Source organism: Hyperoodon ampullatus, assembly GCF_949752795.1.
Source record: "Hyperoodon ampullatus genome assembly, chromosome: 1".
Lineage (NCBI taxonomy): Eukaryota > Metazoa > Chordata > Mammalia > Artiodactyla > Ziphiidae > Hyperoodon > Hyperoodon ampullatus.
The window spans coordinates 94,776,572-94,799,670 of record NC_136914.1 but is presented as its reverse complement, the minus strand read 5'-3'; the positions used below and the strand labels follow the sequence as shown (position 1 = coordinate 94,799,670).

Sequence of the window (23,099 nt, the reverse complement as noted above, 5' to 3'; positions counted from 1 at the left end):
TGGAGTGATAAAATGTTCTGGAATTAGATAGTAATGAAAAAAAAAACACTGCACCTCCTATCTTCCTCCTCACTCTTTTGCCCATGCCAGCCTTCCCAATGGCAAGTTAAAGACTGACCAGACAGCCCCTCAGGGAGTGGATACAAAACTGTGGAAGCAGAGTAGCAATGAAACCCCTGAGAGATGAAGATCATTTTAATACCTTAAATTACCTTCCCACATTTTCCAAGAAACCAGTTCATTCATTTGAATCTCTGATGCCTTTGTCTTACCCTGCTTACACTTCAGATGGCTTTCTATTGTCCACTAGAATAAAATCCAAACATCCTGCCATGGTTTAGAATGTCTTCCATAATTTGGACAAACTATGGTTGTGCTACTTTGTGCCTATACCAAAACCGCTGAATTGTTCACTTAAAAGAGTGAATATCATGATAGGTTAATTATATCTTAGTAAAAAAAAAAGTAAAATAAAACATAAAAATTTTCTTGATGAAAATGCTGGCAATTCAATATAATAGCAGTCCCCAACCTTTTTGGCACCAGGGACCACTTTCATGGAAGACCATTTTTCCACGGATGGGGGTGGGGATGGCTCAGGCGGTAATGCGCGTGATGGGGAGCGGCAGATGAAGCTCTGCTCGCCCACCGCTCACCTCCTGCTAACAGGCCACAGCCCGGTACCAGTCCACGGCCCGAGGGTTGGGGACCCCTGCAATATAACACCTACTTACCAGTTGAAGTTTTCCCATTGTTTCTTCAAGATTCCGCATTTCAGATAGCTTTTTTTTAATCTCTTTCTAGGAATAAAAAGCCTATTAGGTAAATACCTAAAAGTCAAGAATACTTATCACTAAGTCACAGTACAAATGAGACCAAGCCATTTTTTGAGCAGTTCATGTTCCCTCTCACCAGTGAGATCTGAGGCATTAGCCAGCCCTAGGCCTCAGTTTCAATGAGGAGGAGGCAAAGTTTAGGTTTCTCTTTAATTTCTTGGTATCTTGAATGCTTACAGGGACCTATCTGTAACATAAGAAACGAGAGGGCTACTTGAAAATCTTTTTCTATCTGTATACTTGTAGGACTTTTCTTGACCCTTGATTTTTAGGATTCATCTTGTGGCCCTGTCATTTCCGGACTTTCCTATCTTATTTGCTTTCTCACCACCTGCTACTACCAACCTGGATCCTCTATACTGCAACTGAGAGTGCTGAATGCCAAGATTAAAATATTATAACCTAATAGGAATCTTTTACTGAGCCAAGTTGTCATTCTTGATTACTGCCAATGGGACACGTGAAGCTGTGTTCAATATGTTGTATGCACAGCACAGAATATGCAAAAGGAAGTGGAAAAGGAGAGGAATGAGATATAGGAGTGCTGCAATGAAACTAAAGCCGCAAAAGTAAAATTAAAACCGCAATAATTATGTTCTTCATTTTCAAGGCTGTCTTGACTATTCTGGGTCCCTTAAGATTCCACATGAATTTTAGGATTTTTTTTCCTATTTCTGTAAAAAATACCATTGGGATTTGGAGAGGTATTACACTGAATCTGCACATTGTTTTGCGTAGTATGGACATTCGAGCAGTATACAGTCTTCCAATCCGTGAACACAGGGTATCTTTCCATTCATTTCTGTCTTAATTTCTTTCAGCAGTGTTTTGTAGCTGTCAGGGTACAAGTCTTTTGCCTCCTTGATTAAGTTTATCCCTAAGTACTTTCTTTTTTGATGCTATTGTAAATGGGATTATTTTCTTAATTTCCTTTTTGTATTTTAATTATTAGCATATAGAAATGCACCAGGTTTTTTGTTTTTTTTTTTTTTTTTTTGCGGTACGCGGGCCTCTCACTGTTGAAGCCTCTCCCGTTGCGGAGCACAGGCTCCGGACGCGCAGGCTCAGCGGCCATGGCTCACGGGCCCAGCCGCTCAGCGGCATGTGGGATCTTCCCGGACCGGGGCATGAACCCGTGTCCCCTGCATCGGCAGGCGGACTCTCAACCACTGTGCCACCAGGGAAGCCCACACCAGGTTTTTATGCAATGATTTTGTATCCTGCAAGTTTGCTGAATTTATTAGTCGTTGTTGTTTTTTTTTTCTTTTTAATGGAATCTTTAGGGTTTTCTACACATAAGATCATCTCATCTGGAAACATAATTTTACTTCTTTCTTTTAATTTCGATGCCTTTTATTTCTTTTTCTTGCCTAATTCCTCTGGTTAGGACTGCCAGTACTATGTTGAATAGAAGTAGTGAGAATGGGCATCCTTCCCTTGCTCCTAACCTTAGAGGAAAAGTTTTCAGTCTTTTGTCACTGGGTATGATGTTAGCTGTGGGCTTTTCATAATATGGCCTTTATTATGTTGAGGTAGTTTCCTTCTATTCCCCTAATTAGTGGACGTGATACTATAAAATTAACTCATATTATTCAACTGATGTAAAGTAGTGATCTTCAAACTAGGTTATACTCATTCCTGGGATAACATAAAGACTATCCAAGTATTATGTAAAACTATCACATATATATATATATATAAAAATAATATATTATTTACAATATATATTATATATATATGTATATATAGTTTTAAGGAATTAATATCTGGATTCTTAATTTGCACATACAGTCCTTCTTAAAAATTATCTACCTGAGAACTTGCTTGTGCTCTAGGTATCATGTGAGTTCTTCTTTCCCACCTCCCCTTCCACAACTGCCTTTTCCCCACTTTTCAAAAGAAGGGCATGCATCTAATGTAATTCTATCTCTACTTATAAAAAACTTCCGAAGCACCAGACAAAAAGATAAGCTGAAATGTTGGAGCTGGCCAAAGCCTTTGATTAAGACACTATTTTCTCCCATTATATCTTACTAAGAGATGTATTTCCAATAAAATTTTACTTTTTAATTTAATAAGTATTTATCAACATTTGTACTACAGTTGTCACTTTGATCCACTGATTACTAATAATTATAATGATAACACCATTTAGAGGAAAATACTAAATACTAACACTCTGAACCTTACAGTCACAGGACATTTTTTAAAATAAAAAATTTCAATTCATGTATTTTTTTAACTGCAGAGACATTTGATATGAGTTATTATAAAAAGATATTCAAGCATAAAATATGTTAAAATAGGATAAAATTTTGTGAGGATTTCAAGAAGGGTCATTTGGATTAGACTGGCTATATTTAAAAGAATGATATGACAGTTTTAAGAGATCAATACTTACAACTGATTAGAAATTACATCCTTTGCATCTATTTAAACTTGAAGATGAAAAATGTTAGCTATCAACTTAAAAATGTGCAAGGACATACACAGTTTCAAAAAATACCTTTAAAGGTTCACGAGCACAAAATGACCTAGAGGACAAACTTCAGAAGCCTGCTCACAATGCAGAGATAAAAGAACAGAGATGAAAATCTTGTAGGAAAAGAGGATAGAGTCTGGAGGGCTGTCCTAGGAAGAGATGTGCTTCAGAAAGACAAACAACTAGAAAAAGGGCAAGAATTTAGGGGATGTAAACAACACCTTAGAAAAACGTGAATTACAAAACAAACCAGAAGGCCCAAATAGGACATCAAAAGGTCTCAAGCTCACCATACTCTAGGAGAATTAATGAGCACCTCCACAACCTAGACACACCTTTGCTTCCTCAAGTTCTTTGTCGGCAGTCTTGAGCACTTCTTCTTTATGTCTTTCCAACTGCTGTGCTAACTGGTCTATTTCAGTTAATTCCTGGCAGAGTTTTTCATTTTTGTTACTTAAATTAACAACTTCAGTAGTTACTGTTTCCTTGGTTTCCATAAGCTCTTGTATATGCTTTTCCAGGTCTTTATTAGCTTGCTGAAGAAAGTCAACCTAAATTGAATTTGTAATTCATAAGGTATATAAATTGGAAAATTATTAAAATACTGAACTTCCAAGATATTTTAAAATACTATATTTTTTAAAAAACCGAAAGTTAAAACCCCAGCTATTTTACATTTGCAAACTTATACTGTTTCGATTTGCAAAACTGACAATGTGTGGTTTAGTAAAAATATATATCCACTGTCTTCAATTTTCGAGCATGTAAGGAAAGGATAAGTAAGAAATTTGTGGGAACTTTTTCCCAATACAGAGTTTTAAAAATATGACAAGATTATCACTACAATGATAATATTAGTCTAGAGTGCTGTCCAATATAGTAGCCACTAGCATCCACACATGGCTACTGAGCACTTAAAATGTGGATAGTCCAAACAGAGATGTGCTATAAATGTAAAATAGAAACAGGATCCCAAAGACTTAGTACAAAAAAAAGTAAAGTGTTGCAATGATATTTGATAACATTGATTACATGTTGAAATGGTAATATTTTGGATATATTTAGGTAGATACGTTATTAAAATTAATCTCATCTGTTTTCTTTTTACTTTTTAAATCAGGCTACTAGGAAGTTTTAAATAACGTATGTGGCTCATATCCTATTTCTACTGAACAGCACTGCTCGAGAGTTACTACTGATATTTGGGGCTTACTCTATTCTGGTTGCAGTCTAGGCAGCAGTGACATCTAAATTTCTGACGGTCATGGAAACAACCTAAATGTCCATCAGATGAATGGATAAAGAAGTTGTGGTGTGTAAATATATATACACACACAATGGAATATTACCTAGCCATAAAAAAGAATGAAATAATGCCATTTACAGACACATGGATGGGCCTAGAGATTATCATACTAAATGAAGTCAGAAAGAGAAAGACAAATACCATAGGATACCACTTATATGTGGAATAAAAAAAATAATACAAATGAACTTATCTACTAAACAGAAACAGACTCACAGACATAGAAAACAAACTTATGGTTACCAAAGGGGTAAGGGGACGGAGGACAGATAAATCAGGAGTTTGGAATTAGCAGATACAAACTACCATATATAAAATAAAGAACAAGGTCCTGCTGTATAGCACAGGGAACTATATTCAATATCATGTAATAAAACATAATGGAAAAGAATATGAAAAAGAATAACATATAATATGTATAACTGAATCACTTTGCTGTATACCAGAAACACACACATTATAACTCAACTATACTTCAATTAAAAAACAAATAAATAAATTCCTAAAGGTCATTTGTCATGCTTCATAGAAGTCTCTTGTTCTTTCACTCTGAGGTCAAATGCATTACAAGGGAAACCACTATATAGGTAAGTGAAAACTATACGTTTAATTTTTATATTTATTTTTAAAAATCATCTTTTTTATATTATAAAAGAAATACTGTCATAAAATTTTTGAAAATGAAGAAAATCATAAAGAAGACTATCCCATCACACAAAAATAAACTTTGTTAGTGTATTTTGGAGTATTCTCTTCTAGTGTTTTCTCTCTCTGAATGCATACACACATTTTTTGTGTGTGTGTGTGTTCACCTAGTGTTTTTCTATTTTTTTATACAGCAGGTTCTTATTAGTCATCAATTCTATACACACACACATTTTTTTTTAAAGCAAATTGAAGGTTACATTTTACCTATGGTTTATTCTCTTCTTTTAAATATTTGTCATTATGGTGTATATATTCCTACCTCATTAAATGTTCTTTAAAAACATGATTTTTCAATAGCTGCACCCAATTTTGGATACTTTGACTCTATCAAATTTTTTCCACCATAAATAATAGCCAAGCAAACAACCCTGTCACCTTCACAAACCCATAGACCATTAAAAACACTTATGATTTTATATGCTCAGTGAAATAATTGTAATAAAAGTCATTACCTGAATATTTAAATGAGCAATAAGCTTTTCGTTGGCTTTATTTCTAGTCTCCAGAGAAAGGATATCAGGGGAACGACCCTCATCCAATGCAACCGACAGCCGTTCTATCTCTCGTTCTCTTAGTTCAATCTGAAGACATAAAGTCATGCTATTATTTTAAAAACTTGAGTTCTGAACTGAAATGATTAACACCTGACAAACATTTATTTGGATATACTTCCATTTTTCTTAGGTCCCACAATATATACAAAAGATTAACATTCATATATATACCCACACATAAATGGGATTATGAAATGCATTTATGCAGAGCAAAAATATACACAGAAAATATCAACCTAAGAATTGTCAACATAGGTTTTATAAGTATTTTTATTGAAGAGATTCTTCCTAATTTAATTTTTTTGTTTTGTTTTTTCCTCCTCTAAGAGTAGGCAATGTTTATATAAAAAGAAACTACTAACTACTGGAACTGAGTCTGAACTACTTCACTGCCTGGTGGAATAAATGTGGGATAAACAAATGAATGTAAAACACAAAGGAAAGTGATTTGCTACTGAAACTCAATATTAAAAAGGATATGAGGCTGGAGTGAATTTAATTAATTATCTATTATTTAGAAAACAACAGACTATGATTAAAAACATCACTACCAACCACAAATTCACATACAAGAATCTGGAAAAACCGGAACCTGAACCAAGATGGCGGAGTAGAATGACGTGCTCTCACTCCCTCTTGTGAGAACACAAGAATCACTACTAGCTGCTGGACAATCAGACAGGAAGACACTGGAACTCACCAGAAAAGATACCCCACATCCAAAGACAAAGGAGAAGCCACGTGAGATGGCAAGAGGGGCGCAATCACAGTAAAATCAAATCCCATAACTGCTGGGTGGGTGACTCACAGACTGGAGAACACATACCACAGAAGTCCACCCAGGGGAGTGAAGGTTCTGAGCCCCACGTCAGGCTTCCCAACCTGGGGGTCTGGCAATGGGAGGAGGAATTCCTAGACTTACAGACTTTGAAAGCTAGTGGGATTTGACTACAGGACTTCGAAAGGACTGGGGGAAACAAGAGACTCCACTCTAGGAGGGCACACACAAAGTGGTGAGCGCACTGGGACCCAGGGGAAGGAGCAGTGACCCCAGGGAAGACTGAACCAGACCTACCTGCTAGTGTTGGAGGGTCCCCTGCAGAGGCGGGGTGGGGGGTGGCTGTGGCTCACCGTGGGGACAAGGACACTGTCAGCAGAGGTTCTGGGAAGTACTCCTTGGCGTGAACCCTCCCAGAGTCTGTCATTAGCCCCACCAAAGAGCCCACCATAGGCTCCAGTGTTGGGTTGCCTCAGGCCAAACAACCAACAGGGAGGGAACCCAGCCCCACCCAACAACATTCAAGCAGATTAAAGTTTTACTGAGCTCTGCCCACCAGAGCAGCAGTCAGCTCTACCCACCACAAGTCCCTCCCATCAGGAAACCTACACAAACCTCTTATATAGCCTCATCCACCAGAGGGCAGACAGCAGAAGCAAGAAGAACTACAATCCTGCAGCCTGTGGATCAAAAATCACATTCACATAAAGACAGACAAGATGAAAAGGCAGAGGGCTATGTACCAGATGAAGGAACAAGATAAAACCCCAGAAAAACAACTAGATGAAGTGGAGATAGGCAACCTTCCAGAAAAACAATTCAGAATAATGATAGTGAAGATGATCCAGGACCTTGGAAAAAGAATGGAGGCAAAGATTGAGAAGATACAAGAAGTGTTTAACAAAGACCTAGAAGAATTAAAGAAGAAACGAACAGAGATGAACAATACAATAACTGAAATGAAAACTACACTAGAAGAAATCAATAGCGGAATAACTGAGGCAGAAGAACAGATAAGTGATCTGGAAGACAGAATGGTGGAATTCACTGTTGTGGAACGGAATAAAGAAAAGAGAATGAAAAGAAGTGGAGACAGCCTAAGAGACCTCTGGGACAACAATAAACGCAACAACATTTGCATTATAGGGGTCTCAGAAGGAGAAGAGAGAGAGAAAGGACCCGAGAAAATATATGAAGAGATTATAGTCAAAAACTTCCCTAACATGGGAAAGGAAATAGCCACCCAAGTCCAGGAACTACAGCGAGTGCCACATAGAATAAACCCAAGGAGAAACACGCCAAGACACATAGTACTCAAATTGGCAAAAATTAAAGACAAAGAAAAATTATTGAAAACAGCAAGGGAAAAATGACAAATAACATACAAGGGAAATCCCATAAAGTTAACAGCTGATTTCTCCGCAGAAACTCTACAAGCAAGAAGGTAGTGGCATGATATACTTAAAATGATGAAAGGGAAGAAACTACAACCAAGATTACTCTACCCAGCAAGGATCTCATTTAGATTCGATGGAGAAATCAAAAGCTTTACAGACACACAAAAGCTAAGAGAATTCAGCACCACCAAACCAGCTCTACAACAAAAGCTAAAGGAACTTCTCTAAGTGGGAAACACAAGAGAAGAAAAGGACCTACAAAAACAAACCCAAAACAATTAAGAAAATGGTCATAGGAACATACATATCAATAATTACCTTAAATGTGAATGGATTAAATGCTCCAACCAAAAGACACAGGCTTGCTGAATGGACACAAAAACATGACCCATATATATGCTATCTAGAAGAGATGCACTTCAGACCTAGGGACACATACAGACTGAAAGTGAGGGGATGGAAAAAGATACTCCATGCAAATGGAAATCAAAAGAAAGTTGGAGTAGCAATATTCATATCTGATAAAACAGACTTTAAAATAAAGAATGTTACAAGAGACAAGGAAGGACACTACATAATGATCAAGGGATGAATCCAAGAAGAAGATATAACAATTATAAATATATATGCACCCAACATAGGAGCACCTCGATACATAAGGCAACTACTAACAGCTATAAAAGAGGAAATCGACAGTAACACAATAATAGTGGGGGACTCTAACACCTCACTTACACCAATGGACAGATCATCCAAAATGAAAATAGATAAGGAAACAGAAGCTTTAAATGACACAATAGATCAGATAGATTTAATTGATATTTATAGGACATTCCATCTGAAAACAGCAGATTACACTTCCTTCTCAAGTGCGTATGGAACATTCTCCAGGATAGGTCACATCTTGGGTCACAAATCAAGCCTCAGTAAATTTAAGAATATTGAAATCATATCAAGCATCTTTTCTGACCACAGCTCTATGAGATTAGAAATGAATTACAGAGGAAAAAACGTAAAAAACACAAACACATGGAGGTTAAACAATACATTACTAAATAACCAAGAGATCACTGAAGAAATCAAAGAGGAAATCAAAAAATACCTAGAGACAAATGACAATGAAAACACGATGATCCAAAACCTATGGGATGCAGCAAAAGCAGTTCTAAGAGTGAAGTTTATAGCTATACGAGCCGACCTCAAGAAACGAAAAATCTCAAATAAACAATCTAACCTTACACCTAAAGGAACTAGAGAAAGAAGAACACACAAAACCCTAAGTTAGCAGAAGGAAAGAAATCGTAAAGATCAGAGCAGAAATAAATGAAACAGAAACAAAGAAAACAATAGCAAAGATCAATAAAGCTAAAAGCTGGTTCTTTGAGAAGATAAACAAAATTGATAAACCATTAGCCAGACTCATCAAGAAAAAGAGGCAGGGCTTCCCTGGTGGCGCAGTGGTTGAGAGTCCGCCTGCCGATGCAGGGGACACGGGTTCGTGCCCCGGTCTGGGAAGATCCCACATGCCGCGGAGCAGCTGGGCCTGTGAGCCATGGCCATTGAGCCTGCGCATCCGGAGCCTGTGCTCCACAATGGGAGAGGCCACAACAGTGAGAGGCCCACATACCGCAAAAAAAAAAAAAAAAAAAAAAAAAGAAAAAGAGGCAGCGGACTCAAATCAATAAAGTTAGACATGAAAAAGGAGAAGTTACAACAGACACTGCAGAAATACAAAGAATCCTAAGAGACTACTGCAAGCAACACTATGCCAATAAAAGGGACAACCTGGAAGAAATGGACAAATTCTTAGAAAGGTATAACCTTCCAAGACTGAACCAGGAAGAAATAGAAAACATGAACAGACCAATCACAAGTAATGAAATGGAAACTGTGATTAAAAATCTTCCAACAAACAAAAGTCCAGGACCAGATGGCTTCACAGGTGAATTCTATCAAACATTTAGAGAAGAGCTAACACCCATCCTTCTCAAACTCTTCTAAAAAGTTGCAGAGGAAGGAACACTCCCAAACTCATTCTATGAGGCCACCATCACCCTGATACCAAAACCAGACAAAGATACAAAAAAAACAAAAAAAGAAAATTACAGACCAATATCACTGATGAACATAGATGCAAAAATCCCCATCAAAATACTAGGAAACAGAATCCAGCAACACATTAAAAGGATCATACACCATGATCAAGTGGGATTTATCCCAGGGATGCAAGGATTCTTCACTATACACAAATCAATCAATGTGATACACCATATTAACAAACTGAAGAATAAAATCCATATGATCATCTCAATAGATGCAGAAAAAGCTTTTGACAAAATTCAACACCCATTTATGATAAAAACTCCCCAGAAAGTGGGCACAGAGGGAACCTACCTCAAGATAGTAAAGGCCATATATGACAAACCCACAGCAAACATCATTCTCAATGGTGAAAAACTGAGAGCATTTCCTCTAAGATCAGGTACAAGACAAGGATGTCCACTCTCATCACTATTATTCAACATAGTTTTGGAAGTCCTAGCCATGGCAATCAGAGAAGAAAAAGAAATAAAAGGAATACATATTGGAAAAGAAGAAGTAAAACTGTCACTGTTTGCAGATGACATGATACTATACACAGAGAATCCTAAAAATGTCACCAGAAAACTACTAGAGCTAATCAATGAATTTGGTGAAGTTGCAGGATACAAAATTAATGCACAGAAATCTCTTGCATTCCTATACACTAATGATGAAAAATGTGAAACAGAAATTAAGGAAACACTCCATTTACCACTGCAACAAAAAGAATAAAATATCTAGGAATAAACCTACCTAGGGAGACAAAAGACCTGTATGCAGAAAAGTATAAGACACTGATGAAAGAAATTAAAGATGATACCAACAGATGGAGAGATACACCATGTTCTTGGATTGGAAGAATCAATATTGTGAAAATGACTATACTACTGAAAGCAATCTACAGATTCAATGCAATCCCTATCAAATTACCAATGGCATTTTTTAACAGAACTAGAACGAACAATCTTAAAATTTGTATTGAGACGCAAAAGACCCCGAATAGCCAATGCAGTATTGAGGGAAAAAAACGGAGCTGCAGGAATCAGACTCCCTGACTATACTACAAAGCTACAGTAATCAAGACAATATGTTCCTGACACAAAAACAGAAGCACAGATCAATGGAACAAGATAGAAAGCCCAGAGGTAAACTCACGCACCTATGGTCAACTAATCTATGACAAAGGAGGCAAGGATATACAATGGAGAAAAGACAGTTTCTTCAATAAGTGGTGCTGGGAAAACTGGACAGCTACATGTAAAATAATGAAATTAGAACACTCCCTAACACCATACACAAAAATAAACTCCAAATGTTTAATGTAAATTAAACCTAAATGTAAGAGCAGACACTATAAAAGTCTTAGAGGAAAACATAGGAAGAACACTCTGACATAAATCACAGCAAGATCTTTTTTGATCCACCTCCTAGAGTAATGGAAATAAAAACAAAAATAAACAAATAGGACCTAATGAAACTTCAAAGCTTTTGCACAGCAAAGGAACCCATAAACAAGAAAAGACAACCCTCAGAATGGGAGAAAATATTTGCAAACGAATCAACAGACAAAGGATTAATCTCCAAAATATATAAACAGCTCATGCAGCTCAATATTAAATAAACAAACAACCCAATCCAAAAATGGGCAGAAGACCTAAATAGACAGTTCTCCAAAGAAGACATACAGATGGCCAAGAAGCACATGAAAAGCTGTTCAACATCACTGATTATTAGAGAAATGCAAATCAAAACTACAATGAGGTATCACCTCACACCAGTTAGAATGGGCATCATCAGAAAATCTACAAACAACAAATGCTGGAGAGGGTGTGGAGAAAAGGGAACCCTCTTGCACTGTTGGTGGGAATGTAAATTGATACAGCCACTATGGAGAACAGTATGGAGGTTCTTTAAAAAACTAAAAATAGAACTACCATATGACCCAGCAAACCCACTACTGGGCATATACCAAGGAAACCATAATTCAAAAAGACACCCCAATGTTCATTGCAGCACTATTTACAATAGCCAGGTCATGGAAGCAACCTAAATGCCCATCGACAATGAATGGATAAAGAAGTTGTGGAACATATATACAATGGAATATTACTCAGCCATAAAAAGGAACGAAATTGGGTCATTTGTTGAGACGTGGATGGATCTAAAGACTGTCATACAGAGTGAAGTAATCCAGAAAGAGAAAAACAAATATCGTATATTAACGCAAGTATGTGGAACCTAGAAAACCGGTTCATCTGTACCATTTTTCAGGGCAGAAGTTGAGAGACAGATGTAGAGAGAAAACGTATGGACACCAAGGGGGGAAAGCCGCAGGGGGGGGTGGGGATTGTGGTGTGATGAATTGGGCGATTGGAATTGACATGTATACACTGATGTGTATAAAACTGATGACTAATAATAACCTGCTGTATAGAAAAATAAATAAAATAAAATTCAAATATTAAAAAAAAAGTACCTAGAAAAACCCACACACTTTCGATCTTTGGTTTTCTTTCCCAAAAAATTTGAAAACAAAAACCAAGTATTCAATTTAACAAACGATTATTGAGCTTTGTTCTAAGTATACAAAGATGAATAAAACACAGTCCCTTACTTTCAGGAACACACAGCTTTACAGGAAAAGCAAGCAAGCTAACCAATAATTGTTTTAATATGTTATTCAATGGTAGAAAAATAGAAATAGGTATATGGTACCAAAGTAGTCAAGGGAATAAAGTGATTTAGACTCCATAATATAGTCATGTCTATCGAAATTAATGAAGGGCTTATCAAATAAACAAGTCTAAAAAACTTATTAATGATGCTAGGTAGAGAAGAAAGGAGGGATGTTCCAGGCAGTGACAGAGAAGCATAAAGCAACACGATATGTTTGAGGGAGCAGAAATGACTCAGTATGACTGGACTGTAATGTGTGAGGAAACTAATAGTTGGAGATGAGTCTGAAGAATTAGGCAGGAACTAATTATGATAAGCACTGAATACTCCAGTGGGAGAAATATTACTCTGGACTAAAGGATGAATTTGATAAGAATAAGACCAGAGGCAGGAAGACCTCTTTCTTGTAGGAATATATGAGAGATGACTAGGGCCAGTGGGATAGGGCAGAGCAGAAGTAGTGAGTTTAAGAAGCACTCAGAACTGACAGAGCATGGTGAGTGGTGTGTGACAGGAGGAGAATGAGATCTAGAAAGACTACAGAATGTTGGCTTGGGCAAATGCTGATGCTTCCAACCAAAGTAGAGAATATAGGAGGAAAAAGAGATTTGAGACAGACGTTGGCAAGTTCAGTACTAGGCATATGTGTACAGAGAGCATTCATCCAAGTGGAATTGCCCCATGTCAAGTTGGGTATATGGGTCTGGACCTCAGCAGAGAGGTTTGAGCCTGAGACACTGGGGAGTCATCAGTATTCAGGTAATAAACTAAGAGAATGGATGAGACTATTTGAGAAAACACAGAGGGAGAGGAGAAGGAGTCAAAGACAGAATCTTGAGAAACAGTGATATTTTACGGAGCAGGCAAAGGAAAAAAGCAAAGAAGATATTGTAAGAGGTTAAAAAAAAAAAGCAAGAAAAGGAAAACCAAAAGAAAATGAAGCCATGGATGAGTTTCAAAGAAAAATTATGAATGATGTCAAATACTACAGAGTGGGTCACGAAAATGAAGACTTAAAGTATCCTTCTGGAGGTAGCAATTAATGTCAGTGGTATCAATTAGTAGATCAATTTATAAAGTGTGGGACAGAAGCCAGACTGCAAAAGGTTACGGAGTGAACAGGAGGTGAAGAAGCAGAGAAAGAAGAATAAGATACTCTTTAGAGAAGTACTTATTAGGGAGAAGACATTAATTAGCAAGAGGGAAAAGTAGTTAAAAGAGATTTTTAAAGGGATATTAGTGATGACACTAGTGCCTCCTCACCGGACTGTTAAGAAGACTAAAAAATTTATAATTGTAAAGCGGCCATGTAAGCTTGTTAAAGAATAATTGATTAAAGCAATATCCTAAGGAGAAGAGAGGAAATAGGGCCAAGTGCACAGGCAGAAAGACTAAACCTTAAACAGGAAGAAGCACCACCCTACCCACTAAGTCTTAAGGAGAGCCTGAGTGTGAATATTGCTCATTTTAAAGGGGTAGAGATAGGAAATTGAAAAAAAGTTGATATCCTGAGAAGGAGGGTCTTATAGGCCAGGGAAAGAGCTTGAAGAGAACAGTAAAATCTGGAATATATGCTGAGAAAAACAGAACAAGTCCAAGCAAAAAAAAAAAAAAAAAAACTGATAGGGAACAGAGTGGACTCAATCAAGATTGATAACCACAATAAATTGGTGGTTTCAATCAGAATGGTCAGGTTATTTTCTCCAAACACCCCAGCCACCTCATGCAGAGATAGTAAAGATTGGTCAGTTTATGTTCATAAAGTACTTGGAAAAAAATATGATGAAAGAATGACTGAATATAAACTGAAAAATATCAATACAATTCATCTCATGTGCATATTTGATATCTTCAACATCTCTCCATGAAGTAAGTTTTTTGGTTGACATTATAACAATTCCTTTTAACTCCATTTTATCCAAGTAATCTTCAAAGTACTTTATAAACTTAACAGTTACACCAACACATAAGTCACATCTATATTTGTATGTGCAGATTTCTTCACTCCAAAAAAACGCAGTCGTGTGCAGAAAATGAAAAACATGTTACCCAATTTAAACTTCAGTAAGCATGTTAAGAAAGAAAGCCTATAATTATCCAAGTCAGAATTTAGCCAAGACATCAACAGAAAGTACGAAAGAACAAAGCTTGTTAAAGTTATAATCTAACTCTGCATCTATTAATTCCCCTGCTTCTTCAGAAAACTGTGTTATGGGGTACTAGTGCTTGTAGCAAAAACATGCAACAAATACGGCAACACAGAAAAGTAACTTTCAAAGAGCCTTATATTCAAAATGACAAAATCTATAGTAAGATTAAAAAATTATTTAAAATACCATTACAAAGCATAACACACTTTAATAAAATACCTCCTGAGATGCAAACAGTTAATATCGTTATATTTGGGGAGACAGATGATTCACCTTAAAAAATCAAAACAAAACAAAAAACTACTGTTCACCTCCATGCATAATGAAGGGAATGGACTGAATGCCCTGAAGCCATCTAAGCCATTCCATCTATTAATTCTAAATATTAACAAATTTATGAAAAAGAAGAACTGTATTAAAAACTCAGTATCGGTAATATCAAATATAACTTAATTTCACTTACAATCACACCTGCTGTGCAAATAAATAAAAATCCTACCTGCTTGTTATAATCTTTCAGTCCACTTTCCATCACTGCTGACTTTTCTTGTAACTGGTAGACTTCTTGCTGAAGTTCTTGAATTCTGAAACACATTTATAACTAATGTCAATATACTTTTGTTAAGAAATACAAAATAACAAGAAGTGAAACTTGAAACTAGATGCCTTCTCTTAAAAACCCTCTACTTTTTGTTTCTCAGTGAGGTTGGAGGTGCTGTGCCAAAGGGTTCCAAAGCCACAGCGTAGAGTACATCATCTTGCAGATTTAATTTTCCAAGAATAGATAAAAAATTGAGTGGTAAATAATTTGAAACTCAGATACATTATGCCTACTACTGCATTTTGATCCTCAGGACAACTCTTCCAGGTACAGTTGCCAATTCTCAGGTTCAGGGAACTAAGCGTCTAGTCCAAAATTCACAATATTATAAAGTGAAATAAGGGATCCTACATGACCCTGTATTTTCTAATGAACTATCCTGCAATCCTAGAAAAAAGAAAAATATTGAGAACTACTACTATTTTCCAGGTAACTACAGCAAAAAACCTACTTCTTTCCAGAACTCGTTAATTCTAAGAGAAACAAGATTTGTCTAAATTATCTGAATTCTGCAACTGCCCAAATGTATTTGTTTTACATCAAACTTTGCCATGCATTAACATAAATATGACACAACCACTTGCATACTGGAAAAATAAAGCCTGAAGCCAGGTCTGCTTTTAAGAGAGATTTTCCATGCAGTAAGGTGAGTAAGGCTAAACACTGCTCGTCCCTGCCATTACTGGAACCAACATTTCCTACTAATCTAGGTGTAGGAGAGGAGTATGTATGCAACCACACTTATATATGCACAAATGACTCTGAATACAGTTAAATGTGCACATGCAAATTAAAACAAACAAGATAATCAAGAGACTAATGCTACCTATGATGGTTTGATAGAAAAGAGGAATGAAGAAGAATGTTAAGGTGAAAGAAAAAGACAGGAAATGATAACACATGTAGCCCCCAAAAACTTCTTGCATAATACTAACACATTGTCTAAGTCCCAGATTATAACTGTACCAGAAAAACAAAACACAAGATATTTCATGGGTAAGGTCAGATAACTATATAAATACAGGTACATAATACTGTGTGAGAAGAACTGAGCTAAAAGATCCTAATTAGTCCCTCAATCAATGTCTTTTTTTTTTTTTTGCTATATTGTGATTAATAAAGTAGAAAACTCCCCCATATTCTCTGCATAACCTACAAAGTAAAAAGCTAACTGCACTAACCATTTCCACTAGTGTGTTCTGTATTTTAAACTGTTTCTGCAGCTAAGACCACAGAGGCTGTCACTAGTGCTCTCTCACTCCTCTGTACCTCTTACAATTTTCTTAATGGCATTTTGTGTATTTCCCTTGTCTCATCTTTATTATACTGGGTTATAAGCTTCTAAAAAGCTGCAACACCACCTTATTCATCTTTACATCCCCAGAACAGTTACATAGTGCCTTTTCCAGAGAGCTTAATGAAGTTTTAATTAAAACAATTTATATCTGATTCCAATTTAAGGAAATATCAACATATAGAGCTAGAGAATCATGAAGCAGAATTTCAAAGCCAGTTACAAGTCTACTCATGTCTACTGGTATTTGACAAAAATCTGAAGTAATAAAGAGTCTGTAAAAGATTTACTGGGTGATGAAACTAAATGTCAAAGCAACTCTACTGAAATAGGCTCTAGATGGCACTAAATTGTTTTAAATCAAATATGGACAGAAACATCAGATATATGATCTCTTTGAAATCAAAAGTTTCAAAACAAGTAAAAACCTTCTATATTCAGAATACACTCAGAAAGCATTTACTGAGTGCTTGTGCAAAGTTCTGTGCTAGGCACCAGAGATATGCTAGTTAAGAAGACAGAAGCCCTACTATGAAGAAACTGAAGGCGAACCAAGTGATCAATTAACTAAAGCCAACAAAGAATTATTTAATGCACCTGTTATCAGCCACTTGCAGGAGGTCTGCAATGTAAGGGTCATCTGGCTGAGGAACTGGATAAGAACTGACTTCAGAGGGAGGGACTGGTTCGTCAATTTGCATACGCTGGCGCCTGAAAGCAATACTTCTTTTCTTGCCACCTAAAAAAAGCAAATGTGTATTTCAAAAAAATGTAAAACAAAACAAAACACTGTCTTAGAATTAAATATTTCAGAAGGTTAGCCTTTTAGTTATAAAGTGTATCTCTAGCTCATATTACATACTGATAAAATGTTTTCTCCCTTATATATAAATACCCACCTGATCTTTAAACAATGCATTCCTGAAAACCTCAACAACATATGGTTATAAAACAAGCTCTATTTTCTGCATGCTTGGTACATATGCCCAGATTTAACCTGTTCCTCCAGGAGATGAGGACCAGACTTCGGCAAGATTAAAAGTTGAGTGTGCCTTGTGGTATTCGCTATTATGAGCTCAAGAAATCATCACCAGCAGAAGACTGTCAAACGAGGAGCTTAAGGTAGTGATAACTAAAATAAACATGCTTATTAAGCAATGCCAAAGGAGAAGATAACTGAAACTTTAAGAAGCAAAATTAGTATATAGCGGAATGTATACCCTGAATTAGTATAATTTCTTAATTAGTAAATTGTCTCAATTATCCTTAAAACCAGCAGGAGTAATTTATTTTTATGGTTAGATATATCCTGCCTTGGTCCAAGCCACATGGATAATTTACCTTTTCCAGTATCTGGCCAAGATTAGACATGTACTTGAAAAACTAATTGACCCTCACAAAGAACAAACATAACTCTCAACTTTGTCTTCATTAGAATCCTAACAAATTTTTTATACTCCTAATCTTTTGTTTTGAGGATGAAGAAACTGGGTCAAAAGTATTTAAATGACCCGCTTGTATACACACCTGAACAGGTAAACCATTTTCTTCTTCCCTTATCTCCTGGTTTTCCTCCTTGGTTGCTCCTCAGTTTCTTTCAAAGACCCTCTTCTTCCACCTGTGCCTTAAATGCCCATTTTCCTAGGGTCTGTCTTTGGTTCTCTCTTTCCAGTCTACATAATCTTATTAGATAATTCCTACCACATTCAGAGCTTCAATTCTCATGATATTCCAATGATTCCCAAATGTGAATCTCCATCTGGGATCATACTGCTGAGAACAGATCTACATATCCCACTGTATACTAGAAATCTCAGTGTGAATGTCCTGTAGGTATAACATACTCAACACACCCTTTGTGGAGGGTGGACTCCTGTTCTGCTTTCCACATTCTCTCTCTTAAGAAATACTACCATCATCCACCCACTCATTCCCTTCAAACAGAAATTTAGGAATTCCTCTACTTCCCAAGTCTACAACATTCAGTCACTAAATTTTAGAGGTTACACCTCCTAAATCTCTCTTGAATCTGTCCCACTCTTTTCTCAGAAAATCTATCCTCTTTTTTGTTCTCTTAATCTTCTAGGTACTTCTGAGATCTTCTCCCACATTTCTCCATCTTTTCTGCCTTTGGCTCATGGTCTTCCCTCTCCATCTCATTTCCTGCCATTTCAAGTCCCACTGATTCCTCCCCGACCCTGACCCCTCGGTTCACAATTCCTCAACTCTCATGAGTCTCCTCTTCACTCAGCTATAGGCACACAATAACATGATTACGCCTGGACTTTGTCACTGGTTAGAACTATGCCAGTGCCCAGCTCTTCAACTCTCTTCTGATGGCAATCTTCATTCTGACCAAATTACTTCAGTCTCTACCTAGTCTCATAATTCAGCCCTTTCCTACACCTCACTTACTTCCATAATCTTAATCCCATAGTTTAGACATCTCAATGATCTGGTTACTAGTACTGGAGATTGTTCCACCGGCTTTATGCCCAGACAACCACCAACTCTGCATATACCCCAACATTTCTTTTTTCTTGCTTCAGAACTACTGAGCATAAAGCTAAAAAGAGTAAAATAAACTAAGAAATAAGAAAGTACATCATTTCCAAATTCTTTAATGAGTATGAATTACTTTTATAACTGAAATAATAATAATGATAAAAATAATAGAAAAAAGAATTTAAATTAATGATTAAGGAAATAAAACTCTGGGCACTGAAGCCAGACTACTTGTATCTAAGAAGTTATTATTACATAAATTTCTAAGCACATGTATAGAATATAAGCTGGATCTTCAGAAATAAATTTAAAAGTTTTTGTGACTAGCCAAGTACATCTTTTCAAATACTAAAGTCTAAGCATGAAAATCCAAAGTCCCATTTCAGTCAACAGTTCTAATATCTTTAAAATATTACATGCGTACAATTTGTTTTGAGAGGGAACAGACTCACCTGGAGTTTGTACTATAGCTTGCCAATTCTTTTCTTGAAGTTGTTGAATTTTTTCATTCTTAGCTTTACTCTCTTTCTCCAAAAGTTTGAGTTTATGAACATATTGATTATTTAGAAATTTCAGATCAGCTGTTTCACGTGCACACTTTTTCAATGTGGTTTTCAACTCTTAAAATGAAGAAGATTCAAAGAGTATTTTACAATCTAGAAATTCTTCCATTTCACAAAATACAAAAAGTCATAGTAAATTGAAAGGCTCCACCTGATTCTCATGTATGCTTTGTTAGAAAGGCTATACCTTTTCTACCACTGTTAAGAAACTGCAAATAAGTCACTAAGCACAAAAAGGAATTATATTTTTCTTCTGTGGTATGAGCCTAATATAAATCATGGCTTTTGATCCAGTAAATTGAATATGAAGCTAAGGGAGTATGAATTCATGCCAGGTATCAGACAGGGCTTCCTTTGAATATAAGAAGATTTTATAATAAGTTAGCCATATAATTACCCTTTGCCCAGTACCTTTGAAATCATTCTAATTCTACCTTCCAGATCAAAGACGGGATATTAAAGAATCAGAACGACAGATACATGGCTTTCTCTCAGTAAGAGAAAAACAAAAGTTATTTCAAGAACATTTCTTCAGTACCAGCATTTAATATTTTCTACAGCAATTTTTAAAAAAAACAAACTTATTTATTTATTTATTTATGGCTGCACTGCGTCTTTGTTGCTGCGTGCGGGCTTTTCTCTAGTTGCAGCAAGCGGGGGCTACTCTTTGTTGTGGTGTGCGGGCTTCTCTTGTTGCACAGCATGGGCTCTAGGCACAGAGGCTTCAGCAGTTGTGGCACGTGGGCTTCAGTAGTTGTGGCATATGGGCTCGGTAGTTGTGGCTCACGGGCTCTAGAGCACAGGCTCAGTAGTTGTGGTCCACAGGCTTAGTTGCTCTGTGGCATGTGGGATCTTCCCGGACCAGGGCTCAAACCCATGTCCCCTGTATTGGCAAGTGGATTCTTAACCACTGTGCCACCAGGGAGGGCCCTCTACAGCAATTTTAATTCTAAAAATTTAATCCACATAAAGTAAAAATGAATACAGTTATGGAATGCAAATTTACTTTCCTTCCTGGAAACTCTTCAACACACCCTACAATATTTCAAGAGGTGTCAATAGGATGACTATCACATTTTCTAATCAACAGTTTTAAAGGTGGACTAGGCTTTCTTACATATAAAATGAAAAGGGCAAAAATATTGCATTTTAAAAATCACAAAATTTTACCTTTAATGTGTTGGCCTGATTGTTCTCTCAGTTTCATTAATTCCAGGTATAATTCATTATTTTCCTTATTCAATCTTGCATTTTCAAGTTTATAAGGTTCCAATACAAAATCAGAATTGGCACTTTCTTTTTCAGCTTTCACAGAAGATAACTTTGATTTCCGAAGACTTTCTGTTGTATGAACTAGATCACTAATATTCAAGAACAGAAAATGTAAATACAAGGAAACATTCCATTAACTTTTAATAACTAAAAACATATTTGTAAAAAGATTTAAAATAAATGTTAATGTTAAGTGAGCTCAAATCTAAAAACAAACAAACAAAAACAAACACTAGGAGTCTTTCAAGGTACCAGGAAGTACTCAAAAATTTCTCAAGACAGGATTAAAGATTTTTTTTTTAATATAAATTTATTTTATTTTTGGCTGCATTGGGTCTTCGTTGCTGTGCACAGGCTTTCACTAGTTGCGGCGAGCAGGGGCTACTCTTTGTTGTGGTGCACGGGCCCTAGGCACGTGGGCTTCAGCAGTTGTGGCACATGGGCTCAGCAGTTATGGCCCGCGGGCTCTAGAGGGGGGGCTCAGTAGTTACGGCCCGCGGGCTCTAGAGGGGGGGCTCAGTAGTTACGGCCCGCGGGCTCAGTCACTCCGCGGCATGTGGTCTTCCCAGACCAGGGATCGAACCTGTGTCCCCTGCATTGGCAGGCGGATCCTTAACCACTGAGCCACGAGTGAAGTCCCAAAACAGGATTAATTAAAAGTTATGAAACATATACACACAGGCAGAATCATCTTTCAATCTCCCCTCTAACTCACCCCCCCCATGTCTAATTAGTCACCTGATCCTGTGGAATCTGTGAAACTTATTTGTTCATTCAGCAAACATTTACTGAATGCCTGCTATATGCTGTGTCAGGGACGCAACAAATAATGAGTCAGTTCCCAACCTCTAAGAACATAGACCAGTGGAATATTCACTCCATCAACATTTACTGAGCAGGAGACATGGTAAAGAACCCACTATCACAGATCTTATATTCTACTAACAATTTGTCAAAAGTTATAATACTATGTGATAACCTCAACAAATATTTCAGTGCCAACAATGTGTTCAGCCTGTTCTAGGTATGCCAGTTATAAAGTCAGTCTCTAGTCTCATGGAGTTTGCATTCTATCGGGAAGATAAAACAAGTTTCCAACAATGATAATAGCTAATAACATGCAGCAGATGTGACAGAGTCCTGCAGGCCATATGGCTAACTGAACATAAGGGCAAGGCAGGAGGGAGAGGAGAAAGGGACTTTATAGGCAGATAGAATAGCATATGGAGAGACCAAGGGAGAAAGTGAACACATGTTTAGGAGCTTCAGGTGGTTAATACATGGGAGATGAAGGTGTACGAGTATAAAATTACTGTGGAAAAAGTTTGTCAGTTTCCTGAGAAGTTAAATATACTTCTACCCTATAACTCCGAATTGACGATCTAGTACTAGATCATGAAGGATTCTGCAGGCCATGCTAAAGACCATAAAGTATCTTTCACCCATTCTCTCCTTTCCATCATCATCACTTATAGTCCTACTGCAAAAGCTTCCTAGGCCACTTCACTGCTCTAGTCTCAAATCACAGTAATAGAATTCATGCGGAAAAGAACAAAAATCACAAAGACTCTTTCAGTTAAAGTAACAGTTAAAGTAACAAGTAACAGCTAAAGTCATGGTCAACCACATTAGAGAAACATTATAAATGTAATAGTAATTAGAGACCAGTGACTAACATAATGTCAACTATATTTCAATAAAAAAATAAAGACCAGTGAATAAAGCAGTTACACAACTCCCAACCAGATCAGAAAATCACATTAAAAATTGTACTTTTACTCACAGACAAAACCTGCAGAAACATTCACTCTGAATAGTATAGTGTGAATGGTGACCCTAGAGTTTTGCAATGTGGAGGCCCTGAATTGATGACAGCAGAGTAGAATCTAAGAAGA

General features: G+C 36.7%; 1 protein-coding gene across 1 annotated transcript in view; it reads right to left on the bottom strand.

Moving 5' to 3' along the window:
* CEP135 (centrosomal protein 135) overlaps nt 1–23,099 on the bottom strand; it is a gene marked incomplete at its 5' end in the record, with an annotated part of 73,896 nt that overhangs the window by 50,523 nt on the left and 274 nt on the right. The window contains 7 exons of the mRNA XM_079701544.1: nt 735–800; nt 3,654–3,869; nt 5,785–5,913; nt 15,469–15,553; nt 17,462–17,603; nt 19,822–19,989; nt 21,103–21,293. Coding sequence (XP_079557670.1) covers nt 735–800; nt 3,654–3,869; nt 5,785–5,913; nt 15,469–15,553; nt 17,462–17,603; nt 19,822–19,989; nt 21,103–21,293 — 997 coding nt within the window. The remainder of the gene's footprint in view (nt 1–734; nt 801–3,653; nt 3,870–5,784; nt 5,914–15,468; nt 15,554–17,461; nt 17,604–19,821; nt 19,990–21,102; nt 21,294–23,099) is intronic.